At 48.7% G+C, this 20,206-nt stretch overlaps 1 protein-coding gene across 4 annotated transcripts in view; it reads left to right on the forward strand.

Annotated features, from left to right (window-relative positions):
* The window catches only part of PRKCE (protein kinase C epsilon), a 533,961-nt gene that overhangs the window by 509,547 nt on the left and 4,208 nt on the right, over nt 1–20,206 (forward strand). Inside the window, exon 15 of one of the 4 annotated variants that reach the window (XM_010337457.3) lies at nt 2,494–2,523. The exons of the other annotated variants lie outside the window; for them this stretch is intronic. Within the exon in view, the coding sequence (XP_010335759.1) occupies nt 2,494–2,508 (15 nt within the window). The 3' untranslated portion in view covers nt 2,509–2,523. Of the gene's footprint in view, nt 1–2,493; nt 2,524–20,206 lie in introns of those variants that run through there. 4 annotated transcript variants of the gene reach the window in all.

Consider the following 20,206-nt stretch of genomic DNA (forward strand, 5'->3'; position numbering starts at 1 on the left):
TTGTGTAGAAAGGCCGGGCGGGGTGGCTCAAGCCTGTAATCCCAGCACTTTGGGAGGCCAAGGCAGCTGGATCACCTGAGGTCAGCAGTTCGAGACCAGCCTGGCCAACATGGTGAAAATCCATCTCTACTAAAAATACAAAAATTAGCTGGGCATAGTGGCGCATGCCTGTAATCCCAGCTACTTGGGAGGCTGAGGCAGAAGAATCGTTTGAACTCGGGAGGTGGAGGTTGCAGTGAGCTGAGATTGTGCCACTGCACTCCAGCCTGGGTGACAGAGCAAGACTCTGTCTCAAAAAAAAAAGCAGAAATGGATTTTAAATAGGATTAATGCCCATGGCAGTAACGAACGTACTCTATTTCTCATCTCAGAAAGCCTTGAAAGACCAGTAGGAAAACTCACTTGAGGTTTTCATATGCCATCGCACCCCTGTAACCAACTCAGGGTTAACTCCAGGGATGTAGGTGCCTGCCTAGCTCAGATACCAGCAGTGAGGACAGCTCTGTGCTCCATAAGCAGAGTCAGCCTTACCTCAAAACAGATGGCCACCCACAGAGGCCACCGAGAGACACGGGGAAGCTGAGGCGCATCCCACAGAGGCCACCAAGAGTCACGGGGAGGCTGAGGCCTTCCTAGCAGAGCTGGGAAAGAAAGGGTCTTGACAGAGGGAGGAGGGGAAACTGGTTTAGAACCCAACATTGAGAAAAAGTCTCCAAGTCACTGGATCACAGGCAGCCAGGGGCAGTGTGCAGTTGTTGGTGCTGGGTCTTAGACTCCAAGTCAAAGGGCCCTAAAGGCTCCTTTCCCTTCTCACAGTGTCTTGTCTTGGAGTCTGGGACCCAGGACCAAGTTCAAGCAAACATCATCAGCCTCGCAATTTCATGGTGGCCTCGAGGAGACATTGGGCATGTGTTTAGACAAGCAAGGAAAGCAGCCATACAAGAGCCCTAATCTGGTAAAAGTGAAGACCTCGGGGTGACCTGGTCAAGTGCCTGAAGCCCCTGAGGGAGCCCCAGGTTTCCTCCTTCTTGGGTTACCTCCACTTGCTTCTAAGCCATGCCCTTCTGGCATCGTACCAGAATGCCACCAGTCTCCAGAAACGTGAATTACCCCACTCCTCAGCTGGCCATACTGAATCTGGGTGTCCTGGGGGGTGCCCTGCCTGTCTGATACAGGGAGGAACTGGTTTTGTCAGGTGGTTGGTGCTGGAGGTGAGGCTGGGCGAGGTCATGTCACTTACAAAGAGCCAGGATGCAGTGGCATATTTTCCCAGAGCTCCTGACCCTCTCCAGTCTCACTCCAGAGCCCCTTGGTGGAAGAGCCTGCCAGGCACAGCAAGGCTGTACTCTGCCCAGACTGGCTCGCTGGAGGCTGGGGGCCCCTGGGTCACCACCACAAAAGCTAAGGGTGCAACAGCACAACAGCTTTCAGGTCTGACTTCCATTCCTGCACAGGAAGCCTCGCCCCTCTGCAGCTATCACCAAGGAGATTGTCCAGATTCATAGCTGGAATTTGGCCTCTAGTCAGGTTCCATCACATACCTCAATTGGCTTCTATTCCCCCCAGGCTTTTGCCTTCTTGAGATGTCTGCTAAGCTGAGATTTCTGCTCCCCTGGCTCCTAAGCCTCCCTTGTCTAACCCCTGCCCTGAATCACCAGCTGTCACTAGTCCAACTGGGTTTCCTGACTTCTGGCCAACACCCCTTCGTACTAACCCCCACCCAGTGCAGTTTGCAGTGGCCTCTGCTTCAGCGTGGAGACTTTCCTGCCTTTGGTTCTTGCAGCTCTCTTACGTATTCTCCCTCCTCCACTTTCCCTTTTGTACTCCTCTTGTTCACCCTCTGTCCACCCACCTAATGAACTGAGTTTGTGCAAGCGATGTGCCATCAACACCAAACCAAAGACTGCGCCATCATGTACTCAAATCAGTTTTCCGGGGGTGGCTTGCTTCAGAGCAAGGGCACACAGTGGGGGGCTGTTTGGTGGCAGATACTCCAGCAGTGAGGGGTTGGGGAGACAGGAAAGCCAGCAAGGCTGGAGACAAAGCTCTTGATGCTGGAGAAAAAATCTCCAACCCTAAAATTCACTGGTCTATCCCACTGGGGATTTCATCCCAAGATGATGGCATCGTCTAATTGCCAATAAAAGCAGCACATTCGCTTTTGTGTTACTGGTGGGCTTGCCTTTTCTGGGGACTGCAGGGGCAGAGCGATGTGTTTGGTGTGGTTGAAGGGCATCCTCTGACCTTGCAGATCGTGGGGGATGTTCTGCTCACGCCTGGCTTCCCCGCTGTGTGCCCATTCCTTCCCCTCAAAAGCGTTCAGCTCTGAGATGATGGCTCCCAGGGCTTCAGCACTGGAATGGGGGGAAGCCAGCATAGGAGGGAGTGATTTGCCTCCCCAGAAACCTAGCTGTCCTCAGTGAAAGCCAGAGGCAATAAGGGAAATGCTGGCCAAGTAAACTTCTCTTTGTGTACGTGTTCTCTCTTTTCAAGTTTGCTTCAGTGTGAATGTCCCTCTTTAAGGTAAGGCCTCCAGAGTGGGGAGTCTCTCCAGGTAGGTGAGCCCTCAGGCCCGGTGACATAGAGGCCCCTCTCAACCTCATGATCCGTTTCCATCCAGCCATCCGCGCTGCATGGCGGGACCCCTGAGGGAGGCCTCTCCTGCATGCTCCTGCATGACCGGGCTGTGCCAAGAGAAAACCTGGGAAGTGGGCTCGAGACCCGCACACCTCACCAACTTAGCGACCCGAGGAGGAGCCCTGTTGAACAGGCAGCCCCTTCCCCAAAGCCAGCCCACCTGCCTAGGGACCACCTGATCGCTTGGGTTGTGATCATGGAGGCCAGTTATGACACTGTCCTCATCCTCTGTCCTGGCAGAGCTGAGGCAGGAGCAAAGCTGGGTTCTGCAGCCCCTCACGAGGACATGCCCCGGGGCCATGTCCACCACATCCGAGCGGCTTACCAGCCAAGAGACTACAAGGTCCTTCCAAGAGCCAGGGCCCTGATCCAGCACTGGAGGGCATGGGGAAAGGCCAGAAACCTGTTTTTGATGGTTGCCCCGGCTGGTGGCATGGTACAGTGGACAGAATACTGGCTTTGACTTCTGAGAGACTTGGGTTGGAATAAAATTGCTTTCACAGGAAAGCCATGTGATGCTAAGAATTCACCTCACCCCTGGACCTCTGGCCTCCTTATCTGCAAAACTGGGATACTAGGAGAATTCTTCCCTCATAGAATCATAAACAGGAATAGCTAGGTACTGTGGTTCATACCTGTAATTCCAGCACTTTGGGAGGCCGAGGTAGGCAGATCACTTGCACTCAGGCATTCAAGACCAGCCTGGGCAACATGGCAAAACCTTGTCTCTACAAAAAAATGCAATAAGTAGCCAGGCGTGGTGGCATGCACCCGTAGTCTCAGCTACTCAGGAGGCTGGGGTGGGAGGATCGCTTGAGCCCAGAAGGTTGAGGCTGTAGTGAGCCATGTTCATGTCACTGCACTCCAGCCTGGGTAACAAAATGAGATCCTGCCTCAAAAAAAATTATAAACAGGAATAGATAATAAGTCTAAGCTACTTTGTGCACTGTAGATTCTCAATGAATCTTAGTTCCTCTCTCTCCATTCACCACCCCTACCCTACTACCCTAGCCTTTTAAAGGCTCTCTTCCTCTCATCCCCGGACTCCAAGAATCAAGTGTTAAGAATTGAAGGAGGCTGATGTGATGTTTGGAGGCTGGGCTTCGGAATCAGATGTGACCAGATTCTAATTTGAGCTGTGGGATCTTGGGAAAGTCACCACTTCTCTCTGAGCCTCAGTCTGCTGATCATAGACGGGGATAATAAAGATCTACCACCCAGGGTTGCTGTGAGGCATCAACACACCTAATTACAGGAAGTGAGTCGCATGGTGTCTGATACAGGTGGACACTTGGATGGTGTTGATGCTGACAGTGAGGAGAACAGGAGACTGAGGCCGAGGGAGGCTGGACGGGATAACACTCCTGTCCCAAAGGACCCGAGGGGCCAGGAGTTCAGATGAGGAGACGGCACCATCCAGCAAGGCACCAGCCATTACAGGGCAGAAAGCATCTGAAAACAGGGAAGGAGCCCCGTCCAGAATGCTGAAGCACCCGTGGGGGCGTCATTCCAACAGCCACTGGCGTGAGCTGGGGAGTACTATGAGGAGGGAGGTGCTGTCAGAGGGTGACTCACCCCAGGCGCCAGCATTCCCAGCTTTTTTTTTGCCTCTTGAGATAGCACCCCAAGTTCTCCCACATTATCAGCAGCCCCCCACCCCCCGCTTTTACTCTGTGACCATGCTTACCACCTTGACGTTCCCTGCCTTCGGTCTCAGTAGTGTTTTGCTGGGCACAGCTGTGCGGCTCTCAGCGCCCCAGCCCTGAAATGGTAGCAGTCACCAGTGAGACCGTGTTCCAGCACAGCAGGCTCCCAGATATTTCTAAGCCAAACAGCCCAGTGTAGCATCTTTGACAAGTGATTTCACCATTTGAGAATTCTGATTGCAGGGATTTTGCCATTTGAGAATTCTGATTGCAGGAACATTCCTGTGGCCTGGGGTTGGGAAGGCCAAATGAACACATCGTTTTCATCTCCTACCTCCACTCTGGGGAAGAGTTTGAGGCCTGGGCTGGTCTGGGCTCGGTTGGGTGCTTCTGTAAGCTCCTAAGCTTTTCTTTATGGCTTGATGGCTGTTACTTTGGTATGTACCTTCCTGGGTTCATCAAACTAGTGTTTATGAAACTTAGTCTCCTCCCTCCCCACCAGCACTTGAAGTAACACACATGTAACTCACCTAGGAGCATGGGAGGGCTTCCGAGGCCATGCCTGATCAAAGCAGAGGAGAGAGGAGGAATCAGGGAAGGTTTCCTAGAGGAGCTGGAAACTGACAGAAGGCTGGGAAGGGTTAGGAAGAAAGAACTGCCTGGGAAAAGGCATGAAGGAGAGAAAGAGAAAGGCAGGGTTCAGATCAGTTATATTCAACAAGGATTTGTTGAGCATGTACTTTGTGCCCCGTGAAGCCCTGAAGCCCTAGAGGGAGAAGCTTGACAAAGGCAAGGAAAGAATCTTCTGCCGTCACCCTAACATTGCCACCTTCGAAAGCTTCAATGGCAGAGGACTTGGCAATGCGAAATACTTAAGGGATAACTAACAGGCAGCAGGGTAACGTCCCGCACCTGACTCCTAACAGGATGCTCCTTTGGGAGAGGAATTTGGAGCTTACCTCTCAAGGTTAAAGGACAGTGAGAAAAGGGCCTCCCCAGCCAGGCTGGGAGCCCGGGCTTCTGTAGGTCCCGAGAGCCTATGTCAGCTCACTCCCCGTCTTGGGTCTTGCAGAAGATCCTATCCACATGGGGCCACATTGCTGGATAAGCAGTGCCCTCCTGCCTGTCTCTGCGGAGGATTCTCTGGCGGCCAGGAGGGACAGGGGTCAAAGCCTGGTTGTGCATTGAAGTGAAGACAGAGACAGCCTCAACCCTCCCTCGCAGAGGGGCTCAGCCTTCCAGATAGCGTTTGTTCCCAGAAGGGTACAGGCACCAAGGGGCGCTTTGCAAGCTGACAGCGCTCCCCTGCCCATATGGAGTGGAAGACCTTCGATCTCCAGAGGCACATCTGTCATGGAGAAGATATGCTCTGGGGAATCCAGCATTGCACTTGGGGGATCAGTGCCCTCCCCACTTCCCATTGTTTGTGCTGGGGAGGGGGATGGTAATAGCATTAGGTTCAGCCTAAACATTCCGTGGTTATTCCGGAATTCTGGGATTTGACTAATACACATTAGGTTTGTGAATTAAGTTTCCACATCAACCTCAGTCTCCTCAGTGTGAGAATACCTGGCCACACAGTGGCAGTCTGCCACCCTCCGTGTTCTTCTGGCTACTCCTTTCTGGACCTACTCTGCCTCAACAGCAGCTTTCTAGGAGCACAGAGCTTAGATGTCAATGAAGTATTTCAGGTGTGTGAGCCCAGCTAGGTGGGGAAGAGAGTGGCGAATGGCTAGGCCAGAAAACTATGAATAGATTTGCTTTGGGTAGGGAGATGGAAAGATAAGCCTTCCAGAGCAGGGCTTATCAACTGAGATGACTTCGAAAATAAACCAGACCCTGACCTAGGGCTTCAGCCACACTCCCTCCCCCCAGCGAAGCAGCTGACATCTCAGCTAGTGTTTGGCAGTAAGAGATTTGCAGTCTTCCTGGGTGGCATGGTAGACTCGAACTATAGGTACCTGGGGGAGTGGGTGTCCAACCAAATAATTGAGAATACAGTCACCCCAGAATGTGGCACTTCAGAATGAAGCACCCACCTTGTATCACAGGCAGTGAGCCAAGGGGAAGTGCTGGACAGAACTGGTCCTCACTGAGAAATTCACTGAATCTCTCTACTCCTTTCCTGTAAAATGAGGGACTTAAGTAATCCCTAAGATTTCTTCCAGGCCCAGCCATGTGAGAGTAGGGATTTGCAGGGTTTTTAAATCAATTGTATTGCAATATAGTTGACATAGGATCGATGCACCCATTTAAAGTCCACATTCTGATGCATTTTTAAAATGTATTCACCGGAGTGACCACCAGCACAACGAATATATAGAACATCTCCACCGTCCCAAGAAGTTTCCTGCCCTTAGCCCCAGGCAACCCTGGTCTGCTTTTTGTCACTGGAGATTAGATTCATCTTTTCTAGAGTTTCTTATAAATGGAGCCACATAGCATGTACTTTTTATGTGTCTGCCTTCTTTCACTCAGCATCATGTTTTTGAGATTCAGGACTGAGAATTTTAACTTCAGTATGGAAACTTACAAACATTGTAAAAGAAGAGAGACTCATGGAATGAATCCTCATGTGTTCATAACCCAACCTCAACGATTAGCAATGCATGGCAATTAGCAATCAAGGGAGAGAGTTATATCTGTTTTGTTCACAAATGCATTCCCAGCGATTAGAACAATTCCTGGCACATAGTAGGTATTCAGTCTATATTTGTGGAATGAACCGATGAATTCCACAGATCTACAGTCTTTTTTTTCAGCTCTATCTCGAAATTCTCTTCTCACCTTCTATGGCTCAGTTCCAGTATATGCCTGGGAATCTGGGGTCATAAGATCCTGCGTTAGGAAACCCAAAATTATTGTTGAATGGGGAGAGAAGGTGGGTGACCTCATCTTGACTTGAGAGCCACGTATTAGAATGTTTACAGTTCCTATTTCACAGGCAAGGCAATTATAAATCCTGGGCCAAGAGAACTGATCTCTATCTAGAACATTTTCCTAAATAAGCGGGGGAGAGATTGGTGAATTGAGGAACCTGGCCTTTGCCAGGGCCAGATTGGAAAGTTTCATCTTTGGATACCAAAAATATCCCTGGAATGGTAAACCCAACAGCTGTCAGCAATGACACGGCTTTGAAAAGTAGACGATAAGTGGAAAAGGGCCCCTGGTTAGAAGCAGAATGAGTCCAGGTTGCCACTGTTTTCTTACCCACTTCCAGCTGGAGACACAGGCTCCTGATGCATCACCAGGCTGGGGTCCTGCCACTGCACATCCCGCTGCAGGGGACCGGCTCACTGCAGGGCCTGGCTCAGCCAGCTCAGGCCCCAGACAAGCCAGGGCAGGCCAGGCACTGTCTCCTCCTCGGGTCTTTATTCCTGGATAGCCATACAGCATTTTCTATATCATGTGCTTTCCCAAGCACCTCGTGGGGTGCTCCTAATGTCTATGAAATAACCCCAAAAGACTCAGTGGGGATGGTGGCCCCCTGCACTGTGAGGGGTACACGGCAGAATGTGGTTGTTTGATGTTAACACAGCGACACTGCTATTGACAGAAACCATTGAACTGGCAGCTTGTGCTGGGCACAGTGCTACACGCCTTTGTGCAGATGGCTGCATCGATGCTTCCCGGCAGTTGATCATGGAAGGGAGGATAGCACATGCCAGAGGCACAGCCTCGGGGTCAGAGCAAGCTGTATCCAAGTCCCAACCACACCTCTTGCCCAGCCTGTACCTTAGACAAGTCGTCTAATGCCTCCGAGCCTGTTTCCCCATCTTTACAATGGAGATGTGATCACAGCACTCGCCTCCCTGTGGAGTGGATGTGAGGTGACAAGAGCCGGTCAGGAAAAGCACCAAAGCACTGGCAAAGTCTCCATCTGCAAGCTTTGTTACTTTTTTCCTCCCAAAGAAGCTAAGGCTGTCCCAGGCACTGAGCTGGTGCTAGAAATACAAGGCAGATGCCCATGTGGAGCTGCAGCCTAGCGGAAACGTCACTGTGGACTGAGTCATCGTTTAGCCCCCAGTTATGAGGAGTGCCAGGAAAGAGAAGCCCGACACAAGGGTCAGGGCATAGGAGGAGACTGGCCTGGTTTAGGGATCACTCTCCAGGAAGAGGCATTTTCTTTTCCACACAGCAGCACCAGACATGTCCTTTGAGTAGCCTCAGGAATGGCTTCAGAGCTTATGTGCAACATTTGAGAGGGAAACAAATCCGCCTCTATTCTAATTTCTGCTCTTGGAGGACTGGTGGGCTCAACAGCGGAGAGTTGGGAGTCCCCTAGAGACTCTGCAGTGTTCATTCCGTTAGCTGGAGGCCTGCAAAGCCTGAGCTGCACACTGCTAGTGACAGAAGCCCTGGGCTCTCCTTGCCCCCAGGCACTGCCAGCCTCTTGGGGGAGCCAGGACTCCTGGGGCACCTAGTGACATCTCCAGGCCGCTTCTAAATCCCAGACTGGATGTCATCTGGGGCCAGTGTGCACTGAATGGATGAGGTAGACTCATCCATAATCAAATGGCACCATGTGGCTAGAATTTATGCTTTAGATTTTTGCTACTAAATTTCAGAATCAATGTGTCACAGCCAAAGGAGAGCATAGGTGTGGGCTGAGAGGGTCTAGGAGGGTTTGAGGAGCAGGAGTAAGTGCCTCCTTCACTAAGAAGAATGGAGACATGATGGGTTTGAAGCTAATGCTTTGAGGCTATTGGCTTCACCTGCACTTAGAAGACGCATCTGGAAAGAGGCTTAGAGACACAGTCTGCATCCAGGGGTGTGTTCTTAGCCATTTTCACATGAGACGGCCTTCCCCACAGAGCACCAAAGAGTCTCTGAGGCCAGAGGGGATGCCCTGTGCTGGGGACCCCTGTGGTCTGAAAGACTTAAGCAAAAGGGGACATTTCAGGTCCCGAAAATGCTTCACAGGGCTTTCTCCTCTAGGTGGATTCGTCAGAGACAGTTATTGTACCACTTAGAAAGTCAGGCTTTTTATAAAAGAAATGTTTAAATCAGTGGTTCTTAACTTAGCAGTGGTGTCACTGCCCCCTTAGAGAAGCTGATACAGTAAACTCTCTCTCCAGGAAAACCCCAATGTGTCCATAAACACAGTACACTCTTCTGTATTTTACCAGGCTCATGGAAACCCTGAAGCCGTGCCTTGAGGCAGCGGCCTGCAAATTGCAGCCATGGGCCAAATGCAGCTCACCATCTGCTTTTGTGCAGCCCTAGAATAAGAATGGTTTCAACATTTTTTTAAATGGTTGAAGAATACTATTTCATGACACGTGAACATTGTATGAAATTCAACCATCAGTGGCCGTAAAGTTTTATTGGAACACAGGCACGATCATTCATTTACATAGGTTCATGCTGCTTTTGGCCTACGATGGCAGAGTGGAATGGTTACGACAGAAACCGTATGGCTCACAACATCTAAAACAGGCGTCCCCAAACTACAGCCCTCGAGCCGCATGCGGCCCCCTGAGGCCATTTATCCGCCCCCTGCCGCACTTCAGGAAGGGGCACCTCTTTCATTGATGGTCAGTGAGAGGAGCACAGTATGTGGCGGCCCTCCAACGGTCTGAGGGACAGTGAACTGGCCCCCTGTGTAAAAAGTTTGTGGATGCCTGATCTAAAATATGTACTTCCTGGCCTTTGACAGAAAAAAAATTGGCAACCCTTGCTCCAGGGGTGGAAACCCCGTTTAAGAAGCTTACTTTATATTCTTCACTTTTGCTTCAAATGATTGAAACGTGCAATTTAGACATAAGCAGCAGCATTGAAAGTCTCCTTGATAAGTTTCTCACTTTACCAATGGCAGATGAGGAACATGTTCCCCAGTTTTGCAGAAGCAAGAGCCACGAAGGGGCTGTGTCCTGGACCCTCCTTTTCTTCTGTAGGTTTCTGAATTGGCACTGCCTTCCAAAGGAACCTCCGGGTAGTTGCCTGTTTAGTTTCAAAGTCTCATAATACATGTTAGAAGTTTGGTGGCAACTTCTTTATAACAGGGACACCTGCCTGCCTCTGTGCTGGCAGTCCCTGAAAGCTGTGTCGACAGACCCAGCTAATTCCCAGGCAAACGATAGCTAGCTGAACTCTTCTGATCTGTTCGCTGGGTATAGGGGAGGAGGTTTGCTGTTAGCTAATACCTGAAGTAGAGTTTTATTTTTTCCCAAAGTAACTCCTCAAATGGAATTTGTAAATATATATATATATATATATATATATATATATATATATATATATATATATAATAGTTTAACAAACAATGAGACTGGAGGAAGAGGGGAAATAGTTGAATTCCATCAAGCAGCGGACCTGATAAAATTCAGCTGTGGTTGATTGTTCAGCACGCCTAGTGGTCTACTGACTGCCTCCAAAGAAGTGAAGCAGCTTTCCCTCAGAAGTGGTTTAGCGAGAAAACCAGCCAGATTCTGGGGAAGAGGCCGGCGAGGCCCGGCCTGAGGCTTGGGCGGCTCCTGCCTCTGGCTACAGGGTTCACCTAGCTGCCAGGACCCTCTCCGTTGGGCTGGGAAATGGTGGACCAAGTGGCTTCCCTTTTTAACTGCCATTTGTGCCATTGTGCTTTAAGAGCAAGTGGGTTTCATTTTCTTCTCCCTTAAAAGGTGGAAGCAACAACCTTTTAAATAATGTAAGGGTCACAAACTGGAGGATTGTGAGACCCATTCAGCCAGGAGATAACTTTTTTAAATTGAATTAGTAGGCAGTATTTAAAAAGTAAGAGATTTAAGTGAAAATGTAGATTGGGGCATTTTGTGGCAACTCCAAAGACCTGGGACTCCTGGGTCTGTGTCCCCAACAGGCAGCATTGGCTGGTGAGCCATGCAGCCCTCAGCTTGCTGGGCTCCTCAGTTCCCAGTGCGCCCCAGCTTCCCCATGCCATGGAACTTTGTGCACACACACAACACACACAGACACCCACACAAAGACACACACATGTCCCATGCATTATAGAGAAAAGGAAAGACAATACTTTTTCTTTTCTTTTCTTTTTTTTTTTGAGACAGGATCTGGCACTGTCACCCAGACTGCAGTGCGGTGATATGATCTTGGCTCACTTGCAGCCTCCACCTCCTGGACTCAAGCCAACCTCATACCTCAGCCTCCCAAGTAGCTGGGACTACAGGCACCTGCCACCATATCTGGCTAATTTTTGTATTTTTTTTGTAGAGACGGGGTCTCCCTATGTGGCCCAGGCTGGTCTCAAACTCCTGGGCTCAAGGTCGCCACCTACCTCATCCTCCAAAAGTGCTGATATTCCAGGCATGAACCACCACACCCAGCTGAGATCTGCCGTTACAGCTTGCAATTTTAGCCAGCAGTGCTAAAATTAAAATCCATCTTCTGCCTTCCTTCCTTTTATCTTATTCCAGAAAGCTTAAAGATGGCCCACCAGTATATATAAAGTATTTACTATGAACGTACTGTCAGTGAAAAGGAAGAGAGAAAAAACAGCAAAGGAAGGCGAAAAAGAATCGAAAATGTTCTTTTCGGTGGGTCACATATTTGGCTCTTTGCCTCCAGTGAAAACGGATTGGTTCTAGGTTTCATGTGCATGGGAGATAAAAGCAGGCAGGTGGCCCAGGTGAAACAATGATGATTCCGTGAACTAAGACCAAATAGAAAGTTCTCTCCAGGATCAACCCAAAGAGAATTCTATTTGTTCTAGCCATACAGTTGTGACATATGGATATAGTGAGGAAGAAACAATGCAAAATAATTTACTTAATGCCATCTACTGTTCTTGCCACTTGCTTGTATTCTTTTGTAATCCTTATAACAAATATATAGGGAGAACTACTAATGTCCCCATTTTATGGATGAGAAAATGGCGACACAGAGATTGCAGAATTTGCCCAAGGCCACAAAGGTTAGTACCTGGAGAAGCAGGCATGGAATTCAGGCAGTCTGGCTGCTGAGCATGAAGGTAAGCCACTAAGCTACCTCTCACAGATGGGCATTTAAAGAAACCAGTCTGATTTAATGAGCGTTCTCAGATGTCCCGATTTTATAAAGACCAATAGAAAATAGATAAAGAAGCCATGAAGCTAACAAGGACTGCCAGTATATAGCATGAACTTGCTACGTATTAGAGGAGGCCAAATCTAGAATGGTCTTAGGCTCCTGAACAGGCCTTTGGACAACGGAAAATAGCCTTTTGAAATTGTTAAAAGAAGAAAGAAAGAGATCCGTGGCCTTTGCAGGGAGGGACTCCACCAGGCTGCCCATCAGACCCACCTGTGAACCACTCATGCCCAGAGATTCCAGTGCGTCAGGCCTAGGACGATGCTCAGGTGTCTAAAAAGTTGTGTTTGTTTTAAATGCACAGCCAGGATTGAGAACCACTGTGTTAAAAAAAAAAAATGGCAAAAAGCAGGCTTGTTATTTCGCCTCCAACTTTTCCCCAGAGAGAAATAGCTTCAAAGTACAAAGATGAGGGTGAAAACCACTAAGCAGAAACTGAAACCCAAGACAGGCAAATTACACTTAATAAAGCTCGCCTGGAGAGCCTTACTATTCCATGCCCAGACCAGATCCCAAAGCAATTAAACAGAATCCCTAGAGTGGGACCAACAGCTCAGTGGGTTGAAGCTCTTCCAGGTGACTCCAGTGTAGGTCCAGATGACTTACATTTCAGGTTGCTGAAGAGCCTGCTCTGCCTACTGTTTGGTAAATTGAAAATGATGGGATAGAGTAGTGGTACCCAGTGACAGGAGCAAAGCAAACAGTCTCCCAGTATTCAGAAACTGGGTAATATGGATTTAGGACACTTTGAAATGGTTACTATTAAAGCAAGTTTCTAGATGTTCTTAACGAGACGATAGTCTGTGGACATTCAGGGGGCAGTAGTAACCACTTGGAGCAATTAACATCATTTCCAGCAGAGAAATACCCAGGCATTTATATCTTTATTCCAGCAAAGCGACTGAGCAAAATGAAACAGTGACCATGGCTGGTTGCTTCTCAATGAATTTAACAACTGCACCCCAAAGAATCCTGGTGGAACTCGATGTCAACTTTGTGAGAGGGCTGTGTCAGGGGCCAGGTCAAAGAGCTCTGGGCCTGATCCTGTCCTAAAAAATATTTGTGTAAGTGTCCCAATAGAGAGATTGGAGGCATGCCAATCAAATTTTAGGTTGACATAAAGCTGGAGGATGGAGTAGATAAGACAGATGATAGAATTAAAATAGCATTTGCATTGTATTTTAGACTTTACCTATAACCCTCAGAAAGCTGGGTACGTTTGTTATCTCTACTTCCTAGGTAAATACACTGAGATTCAGAGAAGTAAGTTGCAGAATCATGGTGCTCTTGACAGGCTAGAAATATGCTCCAAAATGAGAAATCAAGGTTAAGTGTAAAGGATTATGTTTGGATTTTAAAAACCAATTTCAGGTTGGGCATGGTGGCTCACCCCTGTAATCCCAGCAGTTTGGAAGATTGAGGTGGGAGGATTGCTGGAACCCAGGAGTTCAAGACCAACCAGGGCAGTACAGCAAGATTTCATCTCTCTACTTTATATGCTTTTTTAAGAAAATGTTTTATCAATTTCAGAAAAATAAGATTGGAGTTTGTATTAGTTGCCCAGGGCTACTGTAACGAAGTTCCAAAACCTGGGGGTGGCTTAGAACAACAGAAATGACAAGAAGATAACAAGGTGTTATCTCATGGTTTGAGGCTAGAAATCTAAAATCAAGGTGTTGGCAGGGCCTTGCTCCCTCTGAAACCTACAGAAGAATCTTCCCGTGCCTCTTTCAGCTTCTGGTAGCCGCAGACAGTCGTCGGCTCGTGCAGCACAGCTTCAGTCTCCACACACGTGTCCCTGTGTCTCTTCACACAGTGTCCCCTCTGTGCGTGTCTGTCTCCGTGTCCAATTTCCCGTCTTACAAGGACACCAGTCATATTGGATCAGGGCCCACCCTGATGACCTCATTCTCATTTGATTACATCTGCAAAGAACTTATTCCAAATAAGATCACATTCTGTGGTACTGGGGGTTAAGACTTCACATATCTTTTTTGGGAGACACAATTCAATTTGTAACAGGGTAAAGTTGGATTGATACAACTAAGATAGTGTCAAGGTTTTCTCACAGCTACTTAGGAAATGATAAAACATTGATACTATCTCACACAATGTTAATGTAATTTAACGGTTCATGCCAAGTAGAAGGTAACACCACTGCACTTGGCACTGTGCAGACTGCAGAGGCAGGAACCAAGCAGTCACCTTTGGCTACCACCTTCTAAAGAGGAGATGGAGTTAAAAATAAAATGGCCGGGCATGGTGGCTCATACCTGTAATCCCAGCACTTTGGGAGGCCGAGGCAGGCAGATCACCTGAGGTTGGGAGTTGGAGACCAGCCTGGCCAACATTGAAAAACCCCGTCTCTACTAAAAATAATATGTTTTGAACTGTTTACTATAAAGAAAATCCAAAAGTATGAACATTTCTTGGTTAACAAAATTATAAAGAGGAAAAAGAGATGACGGATGATTACGTTTAGAGAAATTTTTAACTTGAGAGTTAAATCCTCATTTTGCCAGGCAGGGCACTATACAGTGATACCTTCCGTATTTCATTTAATGTTACACATCAGCAGGTGTGTATAAACATATACACATATATTCTGTTCATTCAAATGCATGGCTATAAAGAATATGTGCATCTATGTGAGAATCTAGCTCATGTTGAGGAAGCATTCTAATTATTTAAATTCTTTTGCTTTTAGAATATTTTAAAGAGACAAGTGGAGCTTAGATAAGAATATGGACATTTCAAAGCTAGGATGGACTTAAGGTTTGGCTGTTAAAGTGACAAAAATTATTTCCAGCCAGTGAACGTTAAGTGTCTCCTGTGTGCCCTCCCTTGAGGGCTCTGATGGAGAATATGACACACACAAAATAGCAAAAGGGATAAATGCATGATCCAGGCAGTGCCACAGGAACGGTGAGGGGAGCAGGGTGGAATGAGACTGGAGTGAGGGAAGTCATAAGAAGGAGCCTCATGTGGGACCTAGAAGGATGCTGGCATTTGGGAGACCAAATGCAGAGACAGCATGTCTCACTTCAGGTCACACCCCATGAGGCAGAGGACCTCCGGCTTGGGGTTACTATGCTACTTGTGCCATTGCTGTCACACCAAGCAGAGATAAGGGGGAAGGCAGGGACCAGCAAGGTGGCCACGTGAAAGTCAGCCCCATTCCCCAGCCTGTAAGATCAGGGAGTTTCCTCAGAGCTTTAAAACAAAGTCATCTGTTGATCTTCTGGGAATCAGATGAAGACAGAAGCAGACACTGCTGGCTCCTCTGAAAACTGGAGTTTATGACTTCAGCCCAGTAAGGGCTGTAAGAGATTGTGCTGGCCAGACAGGAAGTAAGCCTTGACGCTGCCTGCCCACCTCTGTCCTGAGCTCCCAATACCACCAAGCCGCCGAGTCTCCAGGCCTTGGGGCGGCCTGAGCTGTAAGGCAGGCCCAGTCTCTGAAAGGGATCTGGAGTGACCTGAAACTCTATTTCCTTCAGTTCCACCTCGCTCCCCCACTACAGACGCCAAAAATGTGCCTGTCCCCCAGAGTCCATCTCCAGATTTCTCAAATCCAAGACCTTATTTCTGAAACGATGCCAGAGGGACTGGGAATGTTGTTTTCCCCTAACACCAACTACAAGGGTCGGGGGCATCCCTACCAGGTTCCTAAACATGTCTGTCTTGATGGTGTTTTCCCAAACCCTGGTCAGACCTGTTTCTGTTTCTATCTTGTGTCAGCAATTAGAGAATCTAGTGCCCCAAGTCCTGGGAGAAGAAATGTCATTAATTGGGCGTAAGCCTACCTGTTTTGCAGGCCCCGTTGGCTTAGTGGTGGTCTGGGATGCCTGGCTCCAGGCCCTTCATGAATCAGACTACAGCCATCTCCCCCGCTCCCAGCCTCCACTTCCCAAAATCAAAACACCCCCTGACAGGACAGCAACCCGTGCCCCTGAATCCAGATCACATTACTGGCTCTAGATGAAGTAGCAGCAAGAGAAGTGCATTTCTTATTTTTTCCAGCAGATATCTATGGAATGTGCAGTGTGTACCAGGCATTGTGCTAGGCTGGGGATAGAATGGTGAGTTCAACCCAGTCTCTGCCTACAAGGTGCTCATAGATTAGTTGGAAAGAAGAGGCCTCCCCAGTGTGGTGCTAAGGTAGGAGAGATGGTGAGGGCACCCACAAGAAGCTTTGCTCAAGTAGCCTTGGCGGGCCAAGGAGGATTCCTGAAGAAAGGGCATGTACATGGAGGTGGGGAAACTGAGTGGTTGAGGGGCAGAAGGCAGGTATGGGGGAGGGCGTTCCAGGTAGAGGGCTAGCTGTGCAAGGCTGGAGGCAGGAGGAAGCCCCACAGTTGGGCAGTGCCAGGGAGATAAAGCTGGGGGAGCAGGCAAGGGCTTCAGAAGCAGGTGCCTGAAAGAACTCAGGACTTTAGAACCCAAAAGCAGTGACATACAATGGAAGCATCTCAATTACTGGAGGAAGCACTAGGATATGTAGGCAGGCCCCAGCTGAGCCCTGGTTCAGGATCTGGAGGCACAGAGAGGAAGGTAAGACTCAGCCCCTACCTTCAGGAAACTCACTGATGGGCAGGTCCCATGCACTGTGTTGGTTAACAACCAAGCTGTGCATGATGCATGCCCGTGGCACACAGGTGCTACGATGCAAAGGCATGATGGGTGCTATCATTTATTGAGAACCCTCTGTATGCCAGGTTCTGCAGAAAGAACCCAACATCGCATCTCACTCGGTCCTCAAGGCAACTTACAGTATGCCTGTTACCACCCCCATGTGACAGATGAAAAGACCACGGCTTAAAGAGGTTAACTTCACAGCATCAATAACCAGGAAAGGATGGCACCAGAATGAGTTCAGCCAGTGATCTTCCTCCTACTCTATGCAGCCTTCCCTAAGTGTGGGCCAAAGGTTGAAGGAAAGGCTTCATGGATTAGGAGGGGAATGCAGAGTTAGAATCACTGTCATCTCTCAGGCCCGGCAGTGGGGGCCAGGAGCCTGACATGCAGGCATTAGGGGAGGCAGGGATAACTATCGACCAGGATAAACTATCGACCAGGTTCTGAGAGCGTGCCCCTCAGAACCTTTAAGTAGAGTCCTGTGCCTGCTCTTTGAGGGAGGTAGCCGCTTTTCTGAGAATAAACTCAGTGAGCAAAGAATGTGCTCTGCCGCTCTTTCCGAATTTGAGGATGCTGTGCTGCCTACATACCATTAATAGTGGATGGGTTTTCCCAGAGATGTTTGCTGTGGGAAACTCCTAAGCCTCTAATGTTAACAGTTAGAGACTGCACGTAGTGGGGATGGTTATTTGAATTAGAAATGGATAACTCACATGCATCTAAAATGTCTCCAAGGAAAGTAGGGTAGGGGCCAAGTTGTGTTAGATGTGTGAGCCAAATCCGTAAGGATCATAAAGAATGGCATATTCTCTCAAATGCCGCAGATGATTCTGGGACCTCAGGAATCTCAGAGCGAGCTAAATGGCTCTCCAAGCTAGCCCACCATGGAGCTAATGTCCTCAGAAAATGACACCACTAGCTGTATTGACTGAACTTGGTTCCCTGGTTCACAGCAGCGTCCTGTATTTCAGGATCCTGTAATTCAGATGTCTCAATTATGAACTTCAGACATCCTGTAAAATCTAGCTTTACCACTGTGCTCAGTTGACCTCCAGAAATGAAACCAGTTTCCATGATTAACAGACACTAATGACCAACAGGTGAAACACAATCAGGTCCATAGGGAGAGGCAGTGCCAGAGAGCTTACAGATTTCCTGAAGTTCTTCCTACACAGATTCCTCTCACTAGCAGGCAGCTGGGAGGGAGCTGGGAAGGAGGTGTTCCTGCCCTGAGAATGATTCTGAGACCTGGAGAATCCTGGTCACTATATCATACACTAGTTGAAAAGAGGGAGCCTCCTCAGTGTGGTGAGTGCCAAGGCACCTCCTGCCTCCACGCCTTGCATAGCGAGCCCTTTTCCTGGATTATATCAGTCTACCCAGAGACCTGAGCATGGCCTGTCCTTAGTGACATTACAAACGGAGCATTCCTCTTGCCCTAATCCTTGACTCTCTTTTATCACTACTGCCTCCTACTACTCCACTGTCCCCTTCAGCTCCAGCTCCCCGCAGCGTGGATGTCCCTGGCTTGCCTGCTGGGATGATACCCAATGCTTCCCCAATTGTCGCTGCAGCCTACCCAGCCCGCTCCTCCCTCTGGACTCACTTCACCAGGCACAGAGGGTTCATAGCCTGCAACCTTCCCCAGTTAGTTAATCTCTCCCACTTCCATAGACATCTTCAGAAGAGGTGGTGCCACACCCTTTGCCCAGGCGCCACCCTCCCGCGTCAATGTGCGTCACCGTGAGGATGGGCTTTTTGTCGTTTCCCCTGAAGTCCCTCTCAAGCAGGGCCCTCCTTTTCCTCTTCTGTACACACTGGAGAGGGAGAACAGATGGTTCTCCTGCCAGTGGCCAGCCCTGCTGGCAGAGGTGACCAAACCACTCAACTTTCCCATCTCAGGGGCAGCATGGACACCCTTCAGCTGCAGGTTCTGTTTCTGGGGATCCTTTGGGTTTTCTGTGTGTCCTCCCTTCCCTCTTCCAAGGTCTCTGAGACCTACTGACCTATGCAGCTCAAGCCTAGAGAGAAGACACCAGCAGGAATGGAGGTGCTGAAAGATGGTAAAAGTCAGTTTGTCCCTGCTGTGTGCTGTTTGTGATTCTGATTTCAATCTGGGGCCGTTTGAAAACAGTCCCTTGTGCAGCTCACCCGGCCCATGTTACCCACTATCTTCCCAGACCCACAGGTGTCTCCCACCATGCTTGCCTACTGGCAGGCCTTTCTCGATTTATTCTGGCCTAGCAGTGTTAACCTAAATGTCTCCTGGTTGAACTTAACTCTTGTTATATCTTCCAATTTCTCCTGTGTCCAGATTTCCAGACCTTACCCACTGTGGAAGGCATCACACTGAAGCCCGGACATGAGTTCTGGCTCTGCTCTTACCCAGTCCAGTGACTCTGGGAAAGTCACCACACCTCTCTGAGCCACAGTTTCCTCATCTGTAAGATCAGGATGTTACCTGCCTGTTCTGAGGATCAAATGAGCGACTAAATGCAAAGATTCTTTGTAAACTGCAAACCAGCATTCCCCAAACTGTGTTCTCCAGAAGCTGCTCTCAGGAGAGGTGTTCATCAACTATTTAGGAAAAAAAAAAGTTTTATGTCAAGCTTGAGGAAGGCTAGCCTAAACGAAGCAAACCGGATTTCCTCACTCTAGAATTTCTCAGAGACTTTAACTTGCCAATGTGCATAGCGAATCTCCAAGAGCGGGGTAGAAAACATAGCTTTGTGTCAAAACCCCCTTTTTTCATGGACCACTTATTAAGTTCTTTAGGTTACTGGTTTCCACAGAGCACAGTGTGTATTAATATTATTTCTCCTACAAATAATAATGCAAATCTTTCCACGAGATTTATTCTATCATCCCGGTCACGGATCCTGGGTAATACCAGTTAATCAGTGTCTGAAAAAAGTATTTCTGGAGTTCCTGCCTTTAATCTTCTGGGTATCGTGTTCTGTGCTGTGAGTGGGAGGGGACCCACTGTTGAAGGCCTCTGCCATTGGACTCTAGCCCTAACTCCCAACATCCCCCCGCCAGACTCTGCCCCTGCAGCTTGGTGAACCCGTTGCCCTGTAGGCATCTTTTGTCTTCCTGTTCCCTGCCTTTGTTCCATCCTTGTCCCTGCCAAGATGCCTCCCTCCCATTTCGATCAGTACAATTGTAACCCATTCTTCAAGTCTTAGCCCAGTCCCTGACTTCTCCATGGAAGTTTTTCTAACTAATGCAATGTGTTTAGACGGG

Source organism: Saimiri boliviensis, chromosome 1 (genome assembly GCF_048565385.1).
Source record: "Saimiri boliviensis isolate mSaiBol1 chromosome 1, mSaiBol1.pri, whole genome shotgun sequence".
Lineage (NCBI taxonomy): Eukaryota > Metazoa > Chordata > Mammalia > Primates > Cebidae > Saimiri > Saimiri boliviensis.